This window comes from Dendrobates tinctorius, unplaced genomic scaffold (genome assembly GCF_039654945.1).
Source record: "Dendrobates tinctorius isolate UK_male_01 unplaced genomic scaffold, ASM3965494v1 ptg000064l, whole genome shotgun sequence".
Lineage (NCBI taxonomy): Eukaryota > Metazoa > Chordata > Amphibia > Anura > Dendrobatidae > Dendrobates > Dendrobates tinctorius.
This window is the reverse complement of record NW_027361732.1, coordinates 2,737,704-2,758,222: the sequence shown is the minus strand read 5'-3', so window position 1 is coordinate 2,758,222 and position 20,519 is coordinate 2,737,704. Positions and strand designations below refer to the sequence as shown.

General features: G+C 42.1%; 1 protein-coding gene across 2 annotated transcripts in view; it reads left to right on the top strand.

Annotated features, from left to right (window-relative positions):
- RB1 (RB transcriptional corepressor 1) overlaps positions 1–20,519 on the top strand; it is a 383,417-nt gene that overhangs the window by 54,196 nt on the left and 308,702 nt on the right. For both annotated transcript variants that reach the window (XM_073580241.1, XM_073580240.1), the window contains exons 5-6: positions 3,356–3,394; positions 14,957–15,024. In XM_073580241.1, coding sequence (XP_073436342.1) covers positions 3,356–3,394; positions 14,957–15,024 — 107 coding nt within the window. The remainder of the gene's footprint in view (positions 1–3,355; positions 3,395–14,956; positions 15,025–20,519) is intronic.

Here is a 20,519-nt window from a genome sequence, read left to right as displayed (position 1 = left end):
AGCTCGAGATCCTCTCGCAGTGGGCGCCGATGCTCTGGCCATCCCTTGGTCACAGTTCGAGCTCCCCTACCTGTTTCCTCCCCTGCCTCTTCTTCCCAAGCTGTTGAAGAAGATCAAAGCAGAAGGAATTCCAGTCATTCTCATCGCCCCAAATTGGCCCAGAAGGTCTTGGTTCGTGGACATTGTCAACCTTCTCGCGGACGCTCCCTGGAAGCATCCAGACAGGGCAGATCTGCTGTCTCAAGGTCCGATTTGCCACCCCAATTCTCGGCCGCTCAATTTAACGGCATGGCTGTTGAGACCGAGGTTTTGAAACGGGCAGGATTCTCCGGTCGAGTAATTCATACCATGATCCGAGCCAGGAAGCCATCATCTTCCAAAATTTACTACCGTACTTGGAAGGCCTATTTCACTTGGTGTGAGGCCAATAACATCGCGCCTATGTGCTTTTCGCTCCCTTCCGTTCTGGCGTTTCTTCAGGCAGGGCTGGATGCGGGGCTTGCTCTCAGTTCCTTGAGGGGTCAAGTTTCTGCACTCTCCATTTTATTTCAGAAGACTTTGGCCTTCCGCCCTCAGGTCAAAACCTTTCTTCAGGGCGTGGCTCACACGGCCCCTCCGTATCGAGCGCCCGTAGATCCATGGGATCTTAATCTGGTTCTTGAGGTTCTGCAAGGTTCTCCCTTTGAACCTCTCAGAGAAGTCTCCCTTTCCCTTCTCTCCTGGAAGGTAGCCTTTCTGGTGGCCATCACCTCCATCCGGCGCGTGTCGGAATTGGCGGCTTTCTTGCCGCTCTCCTTTCCTGGTACTTCACCAGGACAAGGTAGTTCTGCGGCCTCCGCCCTCTTTTCTTCCGAAGGTGGTGTACTCCTTTCACCTCAATGAGGATATTGTTCTGCCGTCCTTCTGTCCGAGTCCAACTCACCCTCAGGAGCGGTCCCTGAACAAGCTGGATCTGGTCAGGGCGATGAGAGTCTATCTGTCTAGGACGTCTTCCTTGCGAAAGACAGACTCTCTTTTCGTCATTCCAGATGGGGCGCGGAAGGGTCACCCGGCTTCCAAAGCTACTATTGCTCGCTGGATCAGATCGGCAATTTTGGAGGCCTACCGGGTTAAGCATCGAGTGGCCCCTCCAGGGATCAGAGCGCACTCTACCCGGGCAGTGGGTGCTTCCTGGGCGGTACGCCACAGAGCCTCCGCGCTGCAGCTTTGCAAAGCTGCAACCTGGTCTTCGGTTCACACGTTTGTGAAATTCTACAGGGTCCACACCTACGATTCGGCGGACGCCAGCCTAGGTAGAAGGATTCTGCAGGCAGCAGTGGTGAGTCCACTGGCCTGATGGAAGTTTGTTTCCCACCCCAGGGACTGCTTTGGAACGTCCCATGGTCTCTGTGTCCCCCAATAAGGCGAACGAGAAAACAGGATTTTTGGGTTGCTTACCGTAAAATCTGTTTCTCGGAGCCTTCATTGGGGGACACAGCACCCTCCCATGTTCTACAACTCCTGTTCTTACTTTGGTTGATTGGTTACAGTTGAGTTGTTTGTTCTGTTTTCAATCTATTCTGTTTCTTCTCCTACTGCTTTCTCACTAACTGAGGAATTCCCTGCCGGTCGGTGGGGTGTACACTGCGGAGGAGGAGATAACCTTTTTTTGTGCATAGTGTCAGCCTCCTAGTGGCAGCAGCATACACCCATGGTCTCTGTGTCCCCCAATGAAGGCTCCGAGAAACAGATTTTACGGTAAGCAACCCAAAAATCCTGTTTTTTTTTTTTTTTCACAAATAAGCGCAAGTCATATAGAAGAAGTTTTAACACTAACCTGAAGTACAATATGTGATGAAAAAACAGACTCCGAGTGGAATCTGTTGAAGTGTTCCAGAGTTGTAACCTCATAAAGTGACCGCGGTCAGAATTGTAAAATTTGGCCCGGTCATGAAGGTGAAATTTGGCTTGGTCACTAAGGCTGGTTTCACATTTGCGGACAGAGGGCTGCGGACTTCCTCCGTGAAGCCCCGCACCTGTCGCGTTGTCTCCGGTTAGCTCCGCCTATTTCTGCATGCGGCCTACGTATACCTATCTTTAACATTGGGTATGCTGGCCGTGCGTCGTTTTGACGGTGCGGCGACCCGCGTAGAACGCATCCTGTTGGAATTTTATGCGGGCGCCACATCGTCAAAACGACGCATGAGGCAGCATCCGCATACTGCGGCACGGCCTGCGTACCCAATGTTAAAGATAGGGTGCGCAGGCCGCATGCAGAAATAGGCGGAGCTAACCGGAGGGGGTGCGGCTTGATGGGGGAAGTCCGCAGCCCTCCGTCCGCAAATGTGAAACTAGCCTAAGGGATTAATATACAGGTGCTATAAAACTGTCCAGTTACATTCCTGCTGTCACTAGGTTTGTGTACACTTAGACATTGTTACTTTTTTCTCAGTGCTTTCCTTTACAATGTTAGCTATTCTTACCAGTATGACTAATAATAATAATAATAATAATAATAATAATGTTATTTATTTAGAGCCAGCATATTCCGCAGCACTTTACAATTAATCGGGGACATGTACAGCCAATAAAGACATCACAAAGTAACACCTAGCTCACCAGCTTACAATCTATACATCAACAAGTAGTCCATATCAAGTACACTGGCACTTAATTAAATCCTAATAAGACAAAGAGAAGTCGGACTTATATATTCATTTTGCCGAACTGAAGAGACCCAGCAATAATTATATTAAAACCAAAAAAGTTTCTTGAAAATGATTAAAACAATTATAAAAAAGACAAAATGCCCAGCAGGAGGATTTAAACCACCACAGCACAACAGATTACAAATAGTGTGGGTAATCCAAAAACTAATCAAGTTTACCCTAAGTTAATAGCAATGCTAACAGCTAATAGTACCTACCCAATATGTTACTATAAAGGTAATGACATTATACCACAACCCCATCATAATAGTATGTAATATATAAATATACCATCATGGATTAACAATCCTAAGCGCTGTTTAATTTTATCAGGTAAACTCAATAAACAATGAATACAAAGGGACAATTACATAAGTTTGAGTTTACCTGATAAAATGAAACAGCGCTTAGGATTGTTAATCCATGGTGGTATATTTATATAATTATTTAATAATTTTCAATAAACTTTTTTTGGTTTTAACATAATTATTGCTGGGTCTCTTCAGTTCGGCAAAATGAATATATAAGTCCGACTTCTGTGTGTTATTAGCTAACAATCTATGTGGAAATGTAATAATTTTACTTGTACAACAAAAGAGTCACCAATGAAAATGTTGACATGCTATATGTAAAACAAAGTAATTGTTTGCCATTTATTTTCTGTTAAGGACCTTTGAGAACATTTTCATGGACCAGTCAAATAACATGTGAGTATATTTTTATGTTCTTTATTCCTAATTATCTTGTCTGAAGTCAAACATCCTAGCCTATTGGTCCCCATACACATAAGTCAGCGAAACCCGCCAACCTCCTGATCTGTACGAGGGCCTCCTGGACTGTTTTGCAGGCTGATATGCCTCTTCTCCCCACTTTATGAACACCTCATCGCACGCTCTGCTAAGCTTTATGTGTATGGGAGAGAGATATCTGACTGTTATCTAAGGTGTTGATGGTTTCAACCAGAACAAACATTCTTTGGGTGAAATTTTCCAGCAAACAAGTTTCTGCCAACTGATCAGACTGCCACCATCTGCAATTGGCTGTGATTTTACTTTTTCATCCAGTAGTTTTTTTTTAATTAAAAATCTCTGATCCGCAAGCAATAGTTCTATGAAATAATATTCCTGCAAAGATCATTTGTTTGGTTGTGCATGTTCCGTAATCCTGGGTGACAGTGTAGACCACTGTAGCAGCCAATATGGATTAATATTATACATTTTACTGCAGCTAAAATTTTCCTTTAATTTATATGCAAATTAGGCTGCTTCAGTGCACCGTTGGCACGCCTTTTTTTTTTTTTTTTTTTTTTTTTTAAGCCGCTCACTTGCTACACAGTCTGAATGGAACCACAGACTGACGGGAGCCTGAGATCCATACTAATTGTGTACCTGTGCTGACACTGTGAACATATCGCTGGGCTCCTCTCTCCTCTTGTGTCGGTGCACGTACGCAGGAACAGAGATTTAAGTTTAGGGAGGACTCGCTGTGAAAAAGCAAGGACTGTCAGGCAAGATCGGTGTCTTGCTAAATTTTCTCCCAAATTAGGTTATTTACCTTAACTTACGTAGCGCTCACTGGCATCCCAACCAGGCAAAGATTATTGACAATCTTTTATTTTAGCAAGCAATCATTTTGTTTTACATAGCACATGAATAGTCTCATTGATTTAAAAACGACAGTTATGACATGAAAGATTTCAGCATCAATAATAATTACCGAATTATTGTAGCATCACCCTTCACATCGGGGGACCTCGATCAGCGGGAAGGGGTTTTCCTCGGTCAGCATCACAGACTAAGTGCGTCCACTTGAATCGTGTGGAAAGTCCCTACCCGCTGAGGAGGTCAGTACTTTTTATAATCTTAATTGGAATGATCACGCACTGACATGCGCAGTGAATCAGGTTTCACCTTGATCACGCGCTGTCATGCGCAGTAACTTGTTTTTTTTCACATTCCTCCTTTATCTCAGTTGGTTTGGTTCTCACATTCCTCCCTTCCAACTCCCACAACAATGCCTGAGCAGGTGGTTGCTTTTCACATTCCTGAGTGTGTGCTCTCCTCATGGTAGGAAAAGTTCAGATTCCGGTCACAATCCATAGTATCCAAATGGATGTTTCAATGTACTGCAATCACTACCTTATTGACTGGATGCCTATCTATACCAGTCTCTCACTCATGCATATCCCATTTGTATCACAATCGGTCCTTGATTGCAGTCTTTTAACCCCTTTCTGCCATCCGACGTACTATCCCGTCCACGGTACCCGGGCCCGTATGACCGGGGATGGGATAGTACGTCAGCGCGATCAGCGGCGCCCACGTGGTGAGCGCCGCTGATCGCGGCCGAGTGTCAGCTGATTATCATAGCTGACACCCGGCACAAAGTGTCAGGGGCGGTCACGGACCGCCCCCGACACGTTAACCCCTTGCACACCGCGATCAAACACAATCGCGGTGTACCGGGGGTTAAAGGGAAGCACCGGCAGGGAGGGGGCTCCCTCCGTGCTTCCCTGAGCCCCCCACGGCAGCGCAATGTGCAGCGCTGCTGCGGGGGACTCCCTCCCTCCAGGCCCCCGAATCCAAGATGGCGACGGGGGCCTTCGGGGGCCTGCGGAAGCTGGCTTCCTCACTGCCTGCAAAGCGCAGGCATGAGGAAGCCTTCTGCAGTGCCTGTGTCAGATCGCTGATCTGTCACAGTGATCTGTGATGTGACAGATCAGCGATCTGTCACAGGACAGTGATGTCCCACCTGGGACTAATTAATAAAGTAAAAAAAAAAATAAAAAAGTGTAAAAATAATTAAAAAAAAATCGCCAAATAAATTAGAAAAAAAAAAAAAAATATTCCCCCAATAAATCCATTTTTTGGAAATAATAAAAAAAAAACAATAAAAGTACACATATTAGGTATCGCCGCGTCCGTAACGACCCGCCCTATAAAACTGTCCCATTAGTTAACCCCTTTAGCGAACCCCTTAAAAAATAAAAATAAAAAACGAAGAAAAAAATAATGATTTATTATCATACCGCCAAACAAAAAGTGTAATAACGCGCGATCAAAAAGACGCATATAAATATCCATGGTACCGCTGAAAACGTCATCTTGTCCCGCAAAAAACGAGCCGCCACACAGCATCATCAGCGAAAAAATAAAAAAGTTATAGCTCGCTGAATAAAGCGATGCAAAAATAATTATTTTTTATATAAAATAGTTTTCATTGCATAAAACCGACAAAAACATAAACGACCTAAATGAGGTATCGCTGTAACCGTACTGACCCGAAGAATAAAACCGCTTTATCAATTTTACCGCACGCGAAACGGTGTAAACGCAACCCCCCCAAAAGAAATTCATGAAACGCTGGTTTTTGTTCATTCTGCGTCCCAAAAATCGGAATAAAAAGCCATCAAAAAATTTCACGTGCCCGAAAATGGTACCAATAAAAACGTCAACTCGTCCCGCAAAAAATAAGACCTCACATGACTCGGTGGGTCAAAATACGGAAAAATTATAGCTCTCAATATGTGGTGATGCAAAAACTATTTTTACAATAAAAAGCGTCTTTTAGCGTGCGACAGCCGCCAAACATAAAAACCGCCATAAATAGTAAATCAAACCCCCCGTTATCACCCCCTTAGTTAGGGAAAAATAATAAAATAAAAAAAATGTATTTATTTCCATTTTTCCATTAGGGCTAGGGGTGTGTTGGGGTAGGGTTAGGGCTAGGGTTAGGGTTAGGGCTAGGGTTAGGGTTAGGGCTAGGGTTAGGGGCGTGTTGGGGTTCGGATTGGAGTTAGAATTGGGGGTTTCCACTGTTTGGGCACATCAGGGGCTCTCCAAATGCAACATGGCGTCTGATCTCAATTCCAGCCAATTCTGAGTTGAAAAAGTCAAATGGTGCTCCTTCCCTTCCAAGCTCTGCTATGCGCCCAAACAGTGTTTTACCCCCACATGTAGGGTATCAGCCTACTCAGGACAAATTGCAAAACAATTTTTGGGGTCCAATTTCTCCTGTTACCCTTAGAAAAATAAAAAATTGGGGGCAAAAATATCTTTTTTGTGGAAAAAAATGATTTTTTTATTTTCACGTCCGAGTGTTATAAACTTCTATGAAGCACTTGGGGGTTCAAAGTGCTCACCACACATCTAGATAAGTTCTGTGGGGGGTCTAGTGTCCAAAATGGGGTCACTTGTGGGGAGTTTCAATAGTTTAGGTACATCAGGGGCTCTCCAAACGCACATGACACCCGCAGACCATTCCATCAAAGTCTGCATTCCAAAACGTCACTGCTTCCCTTCCGAGCCCCAACGTGTGTCCATACAGTAGTTTTCTCCCACATATGGGGTGTCAGCGTACTCAGGACAAATTGGACAACAACTTTTGGGGTCCAATTTCTCCTGTTACCCTTGGGAAAAAATTGGGGACTAATTGATCATGTTTCTGGAAAAAATACGATTTTTTTTATTTTCATGCCCGGGCATTATAAACTTCTCTGAAGCCCTTGGGGGTTCAAAGCGCTCACCACACATCTAGATAAGTCCCTTAGGGGGTCTCGTTTCCAAAATGGGGTCACTTGTGGGGGTTTCCACTGTTTAGGTACATTAGGGGCTCTCCAAAGGCAACATGACACCCGCAGACCATTCCATCAAAGTCTGCATTCCAAAACGTCACTGCTTCCCTTCCGAGCCCCAACGTGTGTCCATACAGTAGTTTTCTCCCACATATGGGGTGTCAGCGTACTCAGGACAAATTGGACAACAACTTTTGGGGTCCAATTTCTCCTGTTACCCTTGGGAAAAAATTGGGGACTAATTGATCATGTTTCTGGAAAAAATACGATTTTTTTATTTTCATGCCCGGGCATTATAAACTTCTCTGAAGCCCTTGGGGGTTCAAAGCGCTCACCACACATCTAGATAAGTCCCTTAGGGGGTCTCGTTTCCAAAATGGGGTCACTTGTGGGGGTTTCCACTGTTTAGGTACATTAGGGGCTCTCCAAAGGCAACATGACACCCGCAGACCATTCCATCAAAGTCTGCATTCCAAAACGTCACTACTTCCCTTCCGAGCCCCGACGTGTGCCCATACAGTAGTTTTCTCCCACATATGGGGTATGAGCATACTCAGGACAAATTGGACAACAACTTTTGGGGTCCAATTTCTCCTGGTACCCTTGGGAAATTAAAAAAATGGTGACTAAAAGATCATGTTTGTGGAAAAAATACGAATTTTTTATTTTCACGCCCGGGTGTTATAAACTTCTGTGAAGCACTGGGGGGGTCAAAGTGCTCACCACACATCTAGATAAGTTCCTTAGGGGGTCTAGTTTCCAAAATGGAGTCATTTGTGGGGGGTTTCCACTGTTTTGGTACATCAGGGGTTTTCCAAACGCAACATCGTGTCCGATCTCAATTCCAGCCAAAAACGTCAAATGGCGCTGCTTCCCTTCCGAGCTCTGCCATGCGCCCAAATAGTGGTTTACCCCCACATGTGGGGTATCAGCGTACTCAGGACAAATTGCACAATAACTTTTAGGGTCCTGTTACCCTTGGGAAAATAAAAATTGGGGTGAAAAGATCATTTTTGTGGAAAAAATATGATTTTTTAATTGTACCGCTGTACGTTATAAACTTCTGTAAAGCCCTTGTGGGTTCAAAGTTCTCACCACATATCTAGATAAGTTCCTTGGGGGGTCTAGTTTCCAAAATGGGGTCAGTTGTAGGGGGTTTCCACTGTTTAGGTACATCAGGGACTCTCCAAACGTGACATGGCGTCCAATCTGAATTCCAGCCAATTTTGCATTGAAAAAGTCAAACGGCGCTCCTTCCATTCTGAGCTCTGCCATGCGCCGAAACAGTCGTCCCCCCCCCCCCCACATATCAGGTATCTCCGTACTCAGGACAAATTGCACAATAACTTTTGCAGTTCAATTTCTCCTGTTACCCTTGGTAAAATAAAAAAAATTGAACCTGAAGTATTTTTTTTTATGAAAAAAAGTTAGATGTTCATTTTTTTTTAAATATTCAAAAAAATTCCTGTGACGCACCTAAAGGGTTAATAAACTTCTTGAATGTGGTTTTGAGCACCTTAAGGGGTGCAGTTTTTAGAATGGTGTCACTTTTGGGTATTTTCTATCATATAGACCCCTCAAAGTGGCTTCAAATGTGATGTGGTCCGTAAAAATAAAATGGTGTTGTAAAAATGAGAAATCGCTGGTCAACTTTTAACCCTTATAACTTCCTAACAAAAAAAAAATTTGGTTCCAAAATTGTGCTGATGTAAAGTAAACATGTGGGAAATGTTAGTTATCAAGTTTTTTGTGTGCCGTATCTCTGTGATTTAAGGGCATAAAAATTCAAAGTTGGAAAATTGCGAAATTTTCAAAATTTTTGCCAAATTTCCGTTTTTCTCACAAATAAACGCAAGTTATTTGAATGAAATTTTACCACTAACATGAAGTACAATATGTCACGAGAAAACAATGTCAGACAGAATCACCGGGATCCATGGAAGCGTTCCAGAGTTATGACCTCATAAAGGTACAGTGGTCAGAATTGTAAAAATTGGCCCGGTCATGAACGTGCAAACCACCCTTGGGGGTGAAGGGGTTAAACACCATCTTTATAGGACACCATGAGCACTTGTGGTTTCTTGCAACACATTTTGTAAGCTATATAGCAATTCCATATGGATAATAGATTCACTACAATAGCCATCACCAACACGGGATGAATCAGCCAATTCAATAATTTGGTAGCTGAGGGCGAATACCCTAGAAAAATATCATACCAATGATGAGAGGTAGCATCAGCAATACTCGATCCCATTTTTACAATCTTATCTGCTATAATAGTGGTGCTTATCACATGCATTTGTATAGTTCTATTTAATTGAGTAATCATATATTTTCCTTCTTCTGATTGTTCAATTATATGTTTCAATTTCGTTAAATTTACCTCCCAATTATTGATTTCTAATGTTGTTGGTTCCCACTCAATAGTGGCAGCAGCTGTTACATCTGAGCTTAACAGAAAAGTTCGATTTTCCCATTGTAGTGCGGTTACATTTCTTAGGCATCCCACATAAGGTACTATCATTCCAGAGATTATTGGAACATCCGTCATTACACATACCTCTTGTGGGGCTATTTCAATCAACATTCTATATGAGGTTGGCAAAATGATGAATTCACATACATTCATAGTATTTTGTAACAAACATGGTTCATATACGGCTGATTGTAACCTGCAAATTTTCCCCTCTAAAGTATCCTCACATAAACTTAAATTATGAGTACGATTATTTTTATCAATATATAACCCATTAAACTTGGGCATCCATAACCACTGTTGTCCAGGAATACCTAATAATAATGGCATCACTACAAATCTACACATTACTTGTTGATTGGTTACATTATAAACAATCAATAGTCCTGAACACAAAGTGTCGTTGCAAACCATCTTAGGAGCTTCTATTCTTAACCAGGAAACCTTGGGGATTGTATTTTTAAATACGGTCCTCCAGACTAACTCATTCCCGGTCATAAGTTGAGTTTGCATATTTTTCTGCTGAATTTGATATATAGCTTGCAGCGTACATATTGTCCAGTTAACTATTATGCTATCATTAGTATTAATTTCTACATTTAAGGTATCTGAAACATTTTTCATTTGTAAAAGAAAAGTATCCATTTGTAATGCCTGCTTCCAAGGACGCCAAATAGTAGGCATCCATCTACCTTGTATAGTCAAAGCATCTTGGATATCTTTTCCGGCATTATGCATTTTATTTGCCAAAGTTTCAATATCAAATGAGTTCAAAGTCCCAGTCACAGCCCCGACTCCTCCCAATACTGTATCATACCATGCCCTTTTTCCCCTATAATGGCATGCAGGAGTAGATGGGAAGATTATTTTGGCTGCAACGACAGTCTTCTGCGATTGAGTTCCTGTTTTTACACATGATGTGGGAATCTTCTTCATCTGTCCTGGATCAGCTTTAGTCTGTGACATCAGATACACCCGGAGTATCCTTCTCCATGATACACATGATAAACTAGGTATCCCACAGCATAGTCCTGTTCCGTTATAGGTTCCCGTGTGATTATTACAAGGCGGATATTTCTGTCCTGTCATCGCTACCATCTGACGATTGGTGGCATTACCACAAAATATAATCATAGTTTTGTTTAAAGTAAAAGTGAACTCAGTTTTATTCTCCCCTTTTGAACTATAATTATCCCATATCGACTGATCAAAGGTTAATTGTTCAGTCGTCCAACAAATAATATGATCTTCAGCTTGAATATTCAAAGTGTCCTTACTATCAGCTAAGTATATAGTAGACTTAGTCCCATTATAATACCACGGTCGGGGATATTTTGCAGTTATGGTGAGATTAACGGCAAAAATCACTTAAGTGGTGAGTTTTCCCCAACCTCCACATCCGGCATTTTCATTCGGGGTGGTTCGGTTGTATTCCTTCCAATCTCCTGGCCTCGGAACGTACTCCTTCCTGAATTTTGTAGTCAGACAGATTCCAGGAGTCCAGGCACCGATGCTGTCCAAACACGCGAGCCCACGGATTCCACTTAACCATATTTGAAGATTTGGAATCTATAAAATCAATAATCAACATTATTCTCTCAAATAACATTTTTCTTGTGGGATATATTCCCATTTTTCCACTCCTGGCTTCATAATTAACAGGGTATGGTCTTTGCCTATTGCTATCACTTCAGCCTCTGAAGGCGGTCCTTGGGTATTTTGAACCAAGATTTTGGCTCCCACATTAGTGATGTTAGAAGAGCCAAAACCTTTTGAGCCTCTGATCGTTAATTCTGAAGGGGCTGTTCCCTCTTGCACATCTGACAAATTTATTGGAATCAAAAGCATTTGCGCAATACGCTGTCCTTTCTCCAAAATTAGAGGCTCATTCCCCAAATTTATCATTAATACTTTGATTTCTCCTTGATAATCTGCATCTATGACTCCTCCCACCACTATGGCCCCTTTTAAAGCAAAACTAGACCGAGTTGCCAACTGACCATAATGTCCTTTAGGCATTTGACATCCTAATCCTGTTAGTATAGGAACCATCTTACCTGGAGGTACAATAGTCACTTCTATTGCACTGAGATCCAATCCTGCAGATAGGGGAGTTGCTCTTTCAGGAATTTTAGCCTCTTGATTCATCTTCCACCAAGTAATTGTATGTACAATATGAGTTTCGTGTATGGTAAGATTGGGTGTCAGCATTCTCATCAATGGTATCATGGAATCAGTAATTGGCCTGTTGTTAATTATCTGTAAAGCCTCACTCAAATTGTCTCTCCATTGTCCATACTGTGTATCAGATTGATTAAGTTTTCTCAATGTGGATTTTAATAATCCATTCATTCTTTCCACCAAACCTGCTGCTTGTGGATAGTAAGGTATATGATATACCCATTGTATATTGTTGTCCTGAGCATATTTTTTAATGGCATCTCCAGTGAAATGACATCCATTATCAGTTTGAATTTGTAAGGGGACCCCATAATATTGTGTTATTATCTCTAAGGTCCGCTCTGTGCTCCATTGGGTGGCTGCTTTACACGGAAAGCCCACCATCAGTCCTGAATATGTATCTGCAGCTGTACAAATATATTTACATTGTCTACTCTCGGGGAGTGGCCCCACAAAGTCCATCTGCCAAATCTGGGCGGGTAATTGTCCCCTTCCTATGTGTCCCATAACAGTGTGTGGTACTTCTCTTCTTTGTGAATACGGGACATTGTGCAATGACTTTTTTAATTATATCTAGAGTTAAGAGCACTCCTCTCTCCTGTGCCCACCTGTAAGTGGCTTTTTCTCCCAAATGTCCACTTTTTGGTGCACCCCAAAACGACTGTACCTTGCAACCATGTTTCTTTCTCCTTATCAGACTTAGTATCTGTGACAGATGGAGGCTGCCTCATCTGCTTGGGAATGAAACAAACATTCTAATGAGTCAACAGGGACATGTGCATCAACATAAAAAACAGCACTTTTAGTAACCTGAATTATTTCCTCAATACTCTGCCAAATCTCCTTAGCCCACACCTCTTTTCCATGTATCTGTCAATCATGTTTTTTTATCCCATGATCCAAGTAGCTAATCCATTAGCCACTGACCATGAATCAGTGTACAGATAACATTCTGAAACTTGTTCATGTTTCAAAGCCAAAAAACCCCCCATATAATTCAGCATATTGACTGCTTTTCCATTTTCTTTTCCAGTATTCCAGGAACTTTTACTGCAGTTTTTTTTCCAGCTACATTTTGATAATGTTCTCACTTGTCTTTTTACAACCAGGTGTTACATTCTAACACCACTTTCTGCCCTCCTACTTCTGTTATCTTTTGTTTTAACTGAGAGCATTTCTCCTGCATGTTAATCTTCCGGTCATGCATAACACGGTAAGCACTGAGCAGAATCCACATGCGCCGTCCTAAAGACACTACATCACCTGCCTTAGCAGGGACACCCCTGAGTACATCAACAACATCAGTGGGTTAACTGCATCACCTGCCTTTGCAGGGACACCCTCGAGTAACTTAACAACATCGAGGGGTTAACTGCATCACCTGCCTTTGCAGGGACACCCTCGAGTAACTTAACAACATCGAGGGGTTAACTGCATCACCTGCCTTTGCAGGGATCCCCATGAGTACACTAACAACATCATGGGGCTCTGAGCCCTTGAGCTTATTATCCTATGCCTCTGCAAGTCCACTACTCCCCAATTCATGCGCTATTATATCATACAGAGCTTCGGTCCAGCCAGGAACCTCCGGTTTTTCCTCAACTTTTCTTTATTACTTCGCCTGAACATTGTAACAAAAATTTGGCAAAATGCCAAATGCTGATTTTTTGCACAAAGAAACCTTAACTAATATTCCGTATTTTGACAAAAATAGAATTTCAAAATTATATTCAGGCAAAAAGTTATTTAGGATTTTCCAAAATTGGCTTTCTGCCAAATAGACGCAACCTATCACAACTTTACAATTATCACTTCTCCAGACTATAGAACATACCAAAAACCTTCCTAGTTACAACTACAAAAATCTTTTTACTCAAAAGCCTGAAATTTGAAAAATCCTGCCGACTACGCCAATTTATGTCTTGCTAAATTTTCTCCCAAATTAGGTTATTTACCTTAACTTACGTAGCGCTCACTGGCATCCCAACCAGGCAAAGATTATTGACAATCTTTTATTTTAGCAAGCAATCATTTTGTTTTACATAGCACATGAATAGTCTCATTGATTTAAAAACGACAGTTATGACATGAAAGATTTCAGCATCAATAATAATTACCGAATTATTGTAGCATCACCCTTCACATCGGGGGACCTCGATCAGCGGGAAGGGGTTTTCCTCGGTCAGCATCACAGACTAAGTGCGTCCACTTGAATCGTCTGGAAAGTCCCTACCCGCTGAGGAGGTCAGTACTTTTTATAATCTTAATTGGAATGATCACGCACTGACATGCGCAGTGAATCAGGTTTCACCTTGATCACGCGCTGTCATGCGCAGTAACTTGTTTTTTTTCACATTCCTCCTTTATCTCAGTTGGTTTGGTTCTCACATTCCTCCCTTCCAACTCCCACAACAATGCCTGAGCAGGTGGTTGCTTTTCACATTCCTCAGTGTGTGCTCTCCTCATGGTAGGAAAAGTTCAGATTCCGGTCACAATCCATAGTATCCAAATGGATGTTTCAATGTACTGCAATCACTACCTTATTGACTGGATGCCTATCTATACCAGTCTCTCACTCATGCATATCCCATTTGTATCACAATCGGGGACAGTGATTGAAATAGAAGTCAGAGGGTGTAATGGTGCACCAAGCCATTGACCACCCAAAGGTTCACTGATTCACCTCCCTCATTGGCATATGGATTAAAAGTGAATTTATCTGCAGCTGCAGCACATGTACTGGTACGATTTTTGTAGGCACTAAGTCCCACATATAAATGTTTAAGTAGCTGAATTTGCACTTTGTGTGGGTGAGACTCCCTTTAATAGTTCAATTATCAACCACCTTCTGACTTTAGTGTATGACCCTTTTTTTAATGCAACTATTGTAAATTGTTAGCTGCAAAAGAAACATAATTGTGTTACAAAGGTTTGGATTGCAGGTAAATGTAAATTGTGATCTTTTCAGGCACTTTTATTGTTTTGGTTTATTCTACTAGTGATATATGTGATGTTCACATATTATTCGTCACACAGGGCCACTGCGGATAGCAACAAACTTTACATTCTGAAATGCTCTTGGACTACCTTCATTTTAGCTAAAGGTAAGACTATTGAAATAAAAATGTTTTTTTTTTTTTTTTTTTTTGAACCATTAATGTAAATGCTTTGCTTGTGTAGAAGAATTACATTTCCCTTCTGTAGTATGTTTGTTTCCCTTTTTTATATGTATTTTTTTTTCTTTGTGATATTTTGCACCTGCAGTATGGGATAACTACTCATGAAAAAGCAGTGGAACAGTAGTGGTAACAATGTCACGTGACTTCATAAGACATAGCGATGACATTGAAGGAACCACACCAGTCCTGAAGCTAATGATTTAACATGCGTATCACACATCCATCAGCACCCTACGATCATGTAGCAGGGATGCCGATGGGTTGTCATGACAGCCGAGGCGTTGCAGAAGACCTCCCTGCCTATCATTTTGAATCTGCTGTGAATGCAGGCTCGTGGCTGTAGTACTCAAAAAAAATAGGTGTTGTTGCAGCTTCTTATGAAATTCAATTTTATTTATCAAAATTAAAAAAGACTAGCTTGGTCCGTGCAAAATTTTCGCACATTGGTCGTCGGGGGTGTAGGCAATTTCAGAAAAAGCAAGCTGGTCAAATGTAAATGTATTTCATGAGCTGATGAACACAGACAGGTATTTTTATGTAGATTGGTAATACAATAAATTGGTTTGATAAGTAGAGGCTAAAAAATGTTTTCTGGTTTAGGTGCCACCTGCAGGTCATTGTCTTTCTGCAGGTTTATGAAAATGAATGTTTAAATTGTATTTAGTGATACAATTGTGAATGTGTGGTTTGTTTGTCTATTTTCTTGCTGAAGGGAGCATGTTGGTGTATCATGTGTATGTGGGGCGAAATAATCAGAGAAAAAGCAGTGCATGTTTACAAATATGTTGGTAGTGTGCTTTGGGGTACTGTGGTGCCACCTACAGGTCATTTTTCCTTGCTGTAGGTTTATGAAAATTAATGTTTAAACTGTATTTTGTGATCAAATTGTGGATGAGTGGTTTGTTTGGCTGTTTTCTTGCTGAAGGGGGCAAGTTTACCTTTCAATTGGTGTATCATTTGTGTGTGTGGGTGCAGTATGAACGGGGATACAAAGGAATCACCGAAAAACAGTGTTTAGAAATAATAGAATAGATAACAGATCTGATGTAACATGATAATTTTCTACGCATTTCGAGCACAGAGTCCTTTCTCAAGCTATACGTAGCTTGAGAAAGGAAAACTGCGTTTGAAACGCGTAGCCATTTATCATGTTACAATCATGTCTCATCTTTTTTTAATTTTGATAATGTTGAATTTTATAAGAAGCTGGAACAACACCTACTTTTTTGATTACTGCATGTGAGACTACATGGGTTCCGTGTTTCTATACGCCACATGCTGCTGCAGGTGAGCTGGTTATTTTTCTCCTTTTTGTATTTGTGGCCGTTGTACTGATGATTGGACAAGCGTCCCCTAAGGGGACTATTAGGGTATGTGCACACGCTGCGGATTCTGCTGCGGATCCGCAGCGGTTTTGGCCCTGCGGATCCGCAGCAGAATTAGCTGCGTTGTACAGTACCATTATATCCTATGGAAAATGGAAACTGCAGTGCAGACGGTGCGGAATTTTCCGTGCAGTTTTTGCTGCTGTTTCCAATCCGCAGAAAGAATTGACATGTCATTCTTTTCTGCAGATTCCGCTGTGGTTTGCCATCTCCTCCATTGTAGAGATGAAAAACCGCAGGGCAAAACCGCAGGCTAATCCGCAGATAAACCGCAGGTTTTTTGACCTGCGGATTTACTTGCGGATTTTGCAAAATCCGCGCGGAAAAATCCGCAGACCAATCCGCAGCGTGTGCACATAGCCTTAAAGTCAGCAAAAATTGTGGAAAAAAAGGTCTTAAAAATATAAAAAATAACACAAGTTCAAATTATATCACCCTCTTTTGCTCCATTATAAATACAACAATTAAAAAAAAAAAAAATCCATAGAAACATCAGCTTCAATCTGCAAAAAGTAAGCCCTCAACCAGCCCCAGATCCTGAAAAATGAAAAAGCTACAGGTCTTGGCAGTTGGCCACATAAGCAAAAAAAATGTATTCTTACAAATTTTGGAATTTTTTTTCACCACTTAAATGAAAAAAAAAAAGTGTACAGTAGGAAAAATAAGTATTTAATTCACTGCCAGTTTTGCAAGGTTTCCCACCTACAAAGAATGGAGAGGTCTGTAATTTTTATAATAGATACACTTCAACAATGAGAGACAGAATCTAAGAATCCTCCCCAGAAAATCACATTTTATGATTTTTAAATAATTAAATTGCCTTTTATTGCATGAAATAAGTATTTGATCACTTACCAACCATCAAGAGTTCTGGCTCTCACAGACCTGTTTTTTTTTTCTAAGAAGCCCTCTTACTCTGCACTCGTTCTCTGCATTAATTGTACCTGTATGAGCTTGTTATCTGTATAAAAGACACCTGTCCACACGCTCAATCAAACGCACTCCAACCTCTCAACCATGGCCAAGACCAAAGAACTGTCTAAGGACACCAGGGGCAAAATTGTAGACCTGCACAAGGCTGGGATGGACTACAGGACAGTAGGCAACCAACTTTGTGAGAAGGCAACACTGGTTGGCACAATTATTAGAAAATGGAAGAAACACAACATGACTGTCAGTCTTTCTCTGTCTGGGGCTCCATGCAAGATCTCGCTTCGTGGGGTAGGGATGATTCTGAGAAAGGTCAGGAATCAGCCCAGAATTACGCAGAAGGACCTTGACAATGACCTGAAGATAGCTGGGACCATAGTCTCAAACATTGCCATTGGTAACACACTACACCGTCATGGATTAAAATCCTGCAGGGCACGCAAGATCCCCCACAGCTCATGCCAGTACATATCCAGGTCTGTTTGAAGTTTGCCAATGACCATCTGGATGATCTAGTGGAGGCATGGGAGAAGGTCTTGAGGTCAGATGAGACCAAAATAGAACTTTTTGGTATCAATTCCACTCGCCGTGGTAGGAGAAAGAAGAAGGATGAGTGCAACCCCAAAAACACTGACCCAACTGTGAAGCATGGTAGGGGAAACCTCATACGTTAGGAGGTGCTTTTCTGCAAAGGGGCAGGACGACTGCTAGTTATTGCCAGGGACAATGGTCATCTACCCTGTCCCTCAAGCTCGGGGAACCCTAGGCTATCCCTATCCCCTGGATTATTCCTGGTGGTGTAGACGCCAGGGTCTCATACTTTGCTATGCTCCTATCTTAACACTGATCTGTTTCCTCCTCCACTCAGGTTAGTATGTGACAGAAGTGTATAGGATGACACATATCAGACACCCAGGGGTAAATAGGCAGACAAAAGAAAACTACAATCATACAAATACACTCACAAAACAACCTTGTGGTAAACAAGGGTGGGGTAGGTGGGACAATCCAAATGGGAGAGGATAGGGAGGAAGCCACACAAATCAATTCCATGCAGAAATCTCCTGAAAATGTCTCCAAACGCCTGCTACAAACACCAAACTTCTTAAACGCCAGACCAGGAAGTGGTAAACTATCACTGACCAGAAAGGAAGCCATAAGGTGGTTCTTAAAAGGGAATCTGTCACCTGCCGGGAAGTATATGACCTATTACTATGGGCATACAGGTAATATAAATGTTAAACTAGTCCTCCCTGTATGCCTCATTAACGGTTGTTAAGAAATCTTATATTTTGTCTTTATGCTAATTTATTCTTCCAGAAATCCCTGCCACCTGTCTAAATTATAATACTGCCCCCCTCCAATACACTTCACTTGTGGTGCCAGAGTCCTTTGCCCTGCACTCACTTAAAAATCCATACCTCTTTTTCCCTTTTATGGGCACTGCATTCAGGGATTTTCTGCGCAGGTGCCGGCGACTTCCGCTCCAGTGACCTACAGGCATCATACGCCCCGGAGCCTGGAAGAAATCATTAGCATAACGAAAGAATATAACCTTTCTCAACAATAAGACAATTAATATGAGGCATACAGGGAGGTCTAGTCTTAACATTTCAATTACTGTACCTGTATGCCCAATAAAGGTCCCAGGGGGTGACAGATTCCCTTTAAACCTTTAGGAAGTAACATCTCAGAACAGCTGATACAGTAAAGACTGAGAACTCCAGGAGACCCACTAAGCAGTTTAACGCTTGCAGCAACAGAGCAATGAAAGCCAGAACTGCTAATAGGATGGCGTTCTAACTACAGCAGGTGTATGCCTCACTGATTGCTGCTATCATCTGACTCCACTCTGTTGTGGTATCTCCGTGACCGTGAACATGGTAAATAGAAAAAAAAAAAAATTGTGGGATTGATGGTCAAAAATGGAAAATCACAAGGTCATTAAGGGGTTAAACAGGTAAAGGACCACTCTGGATTGTTTTTTTTTATTGTCCCCTCTGTAATGTGTGTAGTGAACATGTTGAAATAAAATAATTACCTGTCACCATCTTCTGTCATTTCCATCGTCACTCTGATCCTCTCCTTCATCACGTTACTGCATTTTGTGTGGACCAGAGATAATTTTCAGAACGGAAGTCTGAGACTCAGAAAGAAACAGGGGGTCACAAATGTGGCCACAGGATGGAAGAGATAAGCGCAGCGGCATTGCAAACCAGGGCTGTGGAGACGGAGTCGGTATAAAATGGACCGACTCCGACTCCTAAAATATATAATAAATTGGGTACAATAGTTCAATCTAGAATGTGCTGAATATTTTTTTCATAGGAATTTGGGAAAGTAATGAAATGTCCTATAAATGGCTGTTCTATTCCTTATCTAAGGCTACATTCTCACACAGCATTTTTGCTGCGTTTTTTGAGGATACGTTTTTCAGCTGTAAAAGCAGATCAGCTTTTTAAAAAAACGCATCACCTGAACGCTCATAGGTAATGTTTTCAATAGCAAAAGCAGATTAGAAAAACGCCTCACAAACTGACATGCTCATTCAGCCCAAAAACGGATCCTCACAAAACAATGTGTCTGAGTGTCATAACTTGAAACCCATTGACTTTGCTGGGATGCCCAGAGTCACTGCATTTTACTGCAAAAAACGGATCCGCAAAAACGCTGTGTGTGAATCATGGCCGTAGCCAGCGAGGGGCAGCTGCCCCCCCCCCCCCAGAAGCAGGGGCACGCATCTATCAAAACTCACTTGTATGCTGCAGTTCTCCCATCCTGCATCGACTCCAGACTGCAGGGGGCAATCTCCCCTCCTCTGTCCTGTCTTCTGACGTCTTCACCAGAGAGAGGAAGGGGAGGAGTGCCTGCCTTGCACAGTATCCGATTCCTGGGCCCCGAGCTGGAGAAAGTTGTGCACATGCTGCAGCTGGCAATAAGAGTCTGCAAGAGGGACATGCTGGAAATCTGATTGGAAAAGTGAGGAAATTGGTTATTGCCGCCAGAACCCCTAAAATTGATTTCATCTTGGAGACGTGCTGGGAAAGGGGCAATTGTCGATCAAGCCACTCGGTGGGGCAGCACTTATTTAATGATTGATTGCTT